General features: G+C 36.5%; 1 protein-coding gene across 1 annotated transcript; it reads left to right on the top strand.

Annotated features, from left to right (window-relative positions):
• Positions 1–56: 56 nt before the first annotated feature.
• LOC110444585 (solute carrier organic anion transporter family member 2B1-like) lies at positions 57–3,566 on the top strand (the record flags this gene model as incomplete). The annotated part of the gene is made up of 4 exons (XM_021488954.1): positions 57–215; positions 517–709; positions 2,535–2,652; positions 3,409–3,566. Coding segments are annotated over exons 1-4 (548 nt in total), but the record flags the coding sequence as incomplete, so codon positions are not given.
• Positions 3,567–3,719: the final 153 nt, after the last annotated feature.

Genomic DNA, 3,719 nt, shown 5'->3' with positions numbered 1-3,719 from the left:
CTATATAAATGTTGTATATTATTATTATCACTATCCCTATTCATTTGCAGCCCTACCAAGAGGTTTATACAAGGTAGTTCGATGTGCCGTATTCGATATTTGCCTAGCCGCCATATTGTGTTTGCTGTTTGGGGCGATGGGAAATACCATATTTGGACCAAAATACATAGAGAATCAGTTCAACGTCCCGACTTGGAAAGCAAATGTCATCTTAGGTAAGGACAGCGCAGAAATAACTAGTGTCCATAGATGTCTTAAAATGCTTTCAATCTTTTTCGAGAGATAATTTTAGATTCGTACTATCCCCCTCAAATCCGACATTAGGTGTGGAAAAATAACATTAAGTAGATAACCGTTCTTAATTTGAATTTTGAGTTGCGGCCAGCTGATTGGTCCGCGATTACTCAAACAATTTGACGGAAAGACCCGAACAGTTTTCGAATGGAATATATTCATGCGTAATTGTTTTTGCTGTTTTCGGTAGGTTGTTATACTTATTATTGTTTTCCTTTAAAGGAGTTGAAAAGTTAGGAACAGGTATATTTGGAGTGTTTCTTGGAGGGTACCTAACATCACGTCTGCGCATGAGCAGACGGCAGTGCCTGAAGATGGTTATCATCCTCAGCTTCCTGACAACGGCGTTATCTAGCCTTGAGTTTATTTTTGGTTGTGAAAACCCACCCATTGGAGGAGTAGGCGGAATAGCTGTGTGAGTATAACTTGATGTAAACTGTACCTAAAAGTTTAACACTATATCATTACCATTATTACTATTGTAAAATAAATGTTTAGTTTTGAAAATGAAATTATTCAGAATTAAGATCACATTCAAAGTACTAAGAAATGACGACATCTTATGGCAAGACAATTGCCGTAATACTTTTTGTCTAAGATAGCAAATATGACACTCAGTGTGTCGTATTTGTATTGTACTTTTCAAAGTTAACAGTTGAACTAAATTCATTCACCTTGTATTCATCGGGAAATGTTGCTTGCATTGGCAGATATATAAAGGTGTTTGGATGAAAGACACAACCATCAACTCTTTCTACGCAAGGACAGATTATTATGCAATACTGATCATGTTAAATCTTATACTTACGAGCTGATTCCTGGTTAACTTCCGGTAATTTACAATCTATTGTTGGTATTGTCCATAATCCAGGTGTACCCAAACAAAATGTCATCACAAAAAATCCATGTCATTAAGAGCTTCACTGCGAAGGTAACCACCAATATATCAGATCGCAATCATAAAGAAAACTGATGTGGTAGCATAAACTACCTAGGGCAGACGCCAAGGACAGACGACGCGCGCGTATTTCCACATTCTACACGTGATATTCACACAATCAGGGCCTGTTGTTTTATGCGGAACAACCGGTTTGTTTGTTTGTAAATGTAGAATTATCGGGTACAAATCCTGGCGGACCTGCAAAGGTTTATGCAGGCCTTGCAACAGAAAACAGCATTACTAGGTCCGACTTTATTTCCTAAACGAACACCACTTGTCCAACCGGTTCTACATTTTCGATCGCGATAAATGAAAGCGGGCCCTGGTGAATGTGCCCACGTTTTTCACGCGGGTAGCGGTCGAGTGTTTGGAGGAAATAGGCTTCCAGGTGAACGGATGGGCTTTTTACGTCAGAAATTATTATAATTGGTATATTTGATTCTGATATGTTCCCTATTTCATAGGTTGTCCTGAACTACATACTGATAATTATTTCTTACGAGATTTACTCGCGACGTTGTTTGCTAATGGTGATACTGGTAATGTTAATAGTAGCAATATATCAATATTAACCTACTCATCTATGAAAGAAATTGAAGAGTGTTAACATTTACACAGTTAATATCATTTATTCTGCATATAAAAGGCGAACTTTTGTAATGTGTAAAGAAGGAAATGTTGATATTGTGAAGGTTGTTTTTTTAAATTCGCTTTCAACCGATTGGTAACCTAGGTTTTTACATGCTTCATCCTCTTCTTCTTCCAATAATCTGCATACCACCTTTGGTGTATTTTCGCAGATGTGGGTCAAGTGTTTCCGTCAAGGAGAATGATTATTGATAGGACATTAGGCGTTTTTGCCAAATATTCACCATGAATTACGGTGACATTTTTGTTAACAGGATTTTGGTGTCTTAATTCTTGAAATAATTACATGTGTGTGTGTTTGCTAGTGTTCCTTCTTGAATACATGCTGTGATATTAGTAAACATGTAAAACAAATACTAGTAAGCTTTGCTGGTCTTTTTTTATATTTTTTACATTTCTTTTTTTTTTGTGTGTGTGAAAAATGCGTAAGAGATTTTTTTTTTTTTTGTAAAAGATTTATCTAAGCTGTAGTCATGCCGGAGAAAAAGTTTCCGACCCATAGATACAGTGTTTGGTAGTGTTACGGGGATTCTTAAGTTATTAACAATCTTTTTTACCCTCAGCCAAAATGTACAACGGAAGAATACGACAACAGGATTTGACATGTTTAGCCAGATTACACGTATGATGTAAAAGAGTGTTTTTGTTTCAGTCCGGCGTCCGTGCAGAGCTGTCAATGTGAGGGCGTACCATACGAGGCGGTGTGCGGGTCGGACGGACAGACATTCATCACACCCTGTCATGCTGGCTGTCACAACGTCACCGAAAATGTAAGCTCTACATTTAAGGAAACTGTACCAGGCCTACACATTAATGCTCTCATACAATTCTCCAGTGAAACTTGTCCAGACAATAGAGTAGAATATATAGACTGTAGAAATCAATCTGTCCGTTAATTGTTGTTGTTTACAGTTTCGCATTTGAACCTAAAAGCTGTTTACGTTTTTGTTTTTTTTCTTCTCCACCTTGCACTATAAAAATTTGAAAGTTTTTTAACCTTAAAACCCATCGTGTTGTGGACATTTTCGCATTTTGAACTTATTTTTTTACATTGTAGAAATGTTTGCGTTTTGAATCACACAACAACCACTAGCATTGTTCAAAATTTCGCATTTAACTTAAAACACTATTTGTAATGTGGAAATGCTTGCATTTCTTTCTTAATTTTAAATTCATTCGCTTTGTGGATGTTTTCGCGTTTTCTACTTTGAAATTATTTGCGTTGTCCAAACTTTCACATTTTGAACATATAAACTGTTCGCATTCCTTAAATTAATTTTCGCGATTCGGATTTTTTTTAAAATCATTTTCGCTGTGGAATTGTTTGTACTGACATAGGAATTGCAATAAGCAGTGTAAATGTATAGTATGTCGGTAGATTAGCATCTACAAAAAGTGCACATATATTTATGCAGAGTAGTAAAATAAAGAACATGTATTATAATGATTCTTTATATTTTGGAAACACTCTTCTTTGCGTTTGCGTCTTTTTGCCTAATATGTCGCCATTGTTGACTTTTTCTTAGGTATACAGTGACTGTAGGTTTGTGTCAGGTGACCAGACGGCACGGCCTGGTATCTGTGACAGCGGATGTCAGTTTCTCATTCCGTATGTCGCCGTTTCCATGGTTTCAACACTTATTGCTACGATGAGCATCATGCCAATATATCTTGTGTTCCTCAGGTAAGTAAGCATTTTGAGACTACAAGTTCATTCATTAATTCATTCTTTATTAACCAAAAGCCCTTATGCTTAAAGGAACAGCCGTATATGCATATAACATTATCTGTCACAGGAGAGTGACATCACAGTATACATAAAACACCGTTCAATAAT

Source organism: Mizuhopecten yessoensis, unplaced genomic scaffold (genome assembly GCF_002113885.1).
Source record: "Mizuhopecten yessoensis strain PY_sf001 unplaced genomic scaffold, ASM211388v2 hete_36147064, whole genome shotgun sequence".
NCBI classification, from domain to species: domain Eukaryota; kingdom Metazoa; phylum Mollusca; class Bivalvia; order Pectinida; family Pectinidae; genus Mizuhopecten; species Mizuhopecten yessoensis.
The sequence above is the reverse complement of the archived record's forward strand: the minus strand, read 5'-3'. Positions and strand labels throughout refer to the sequence as shown.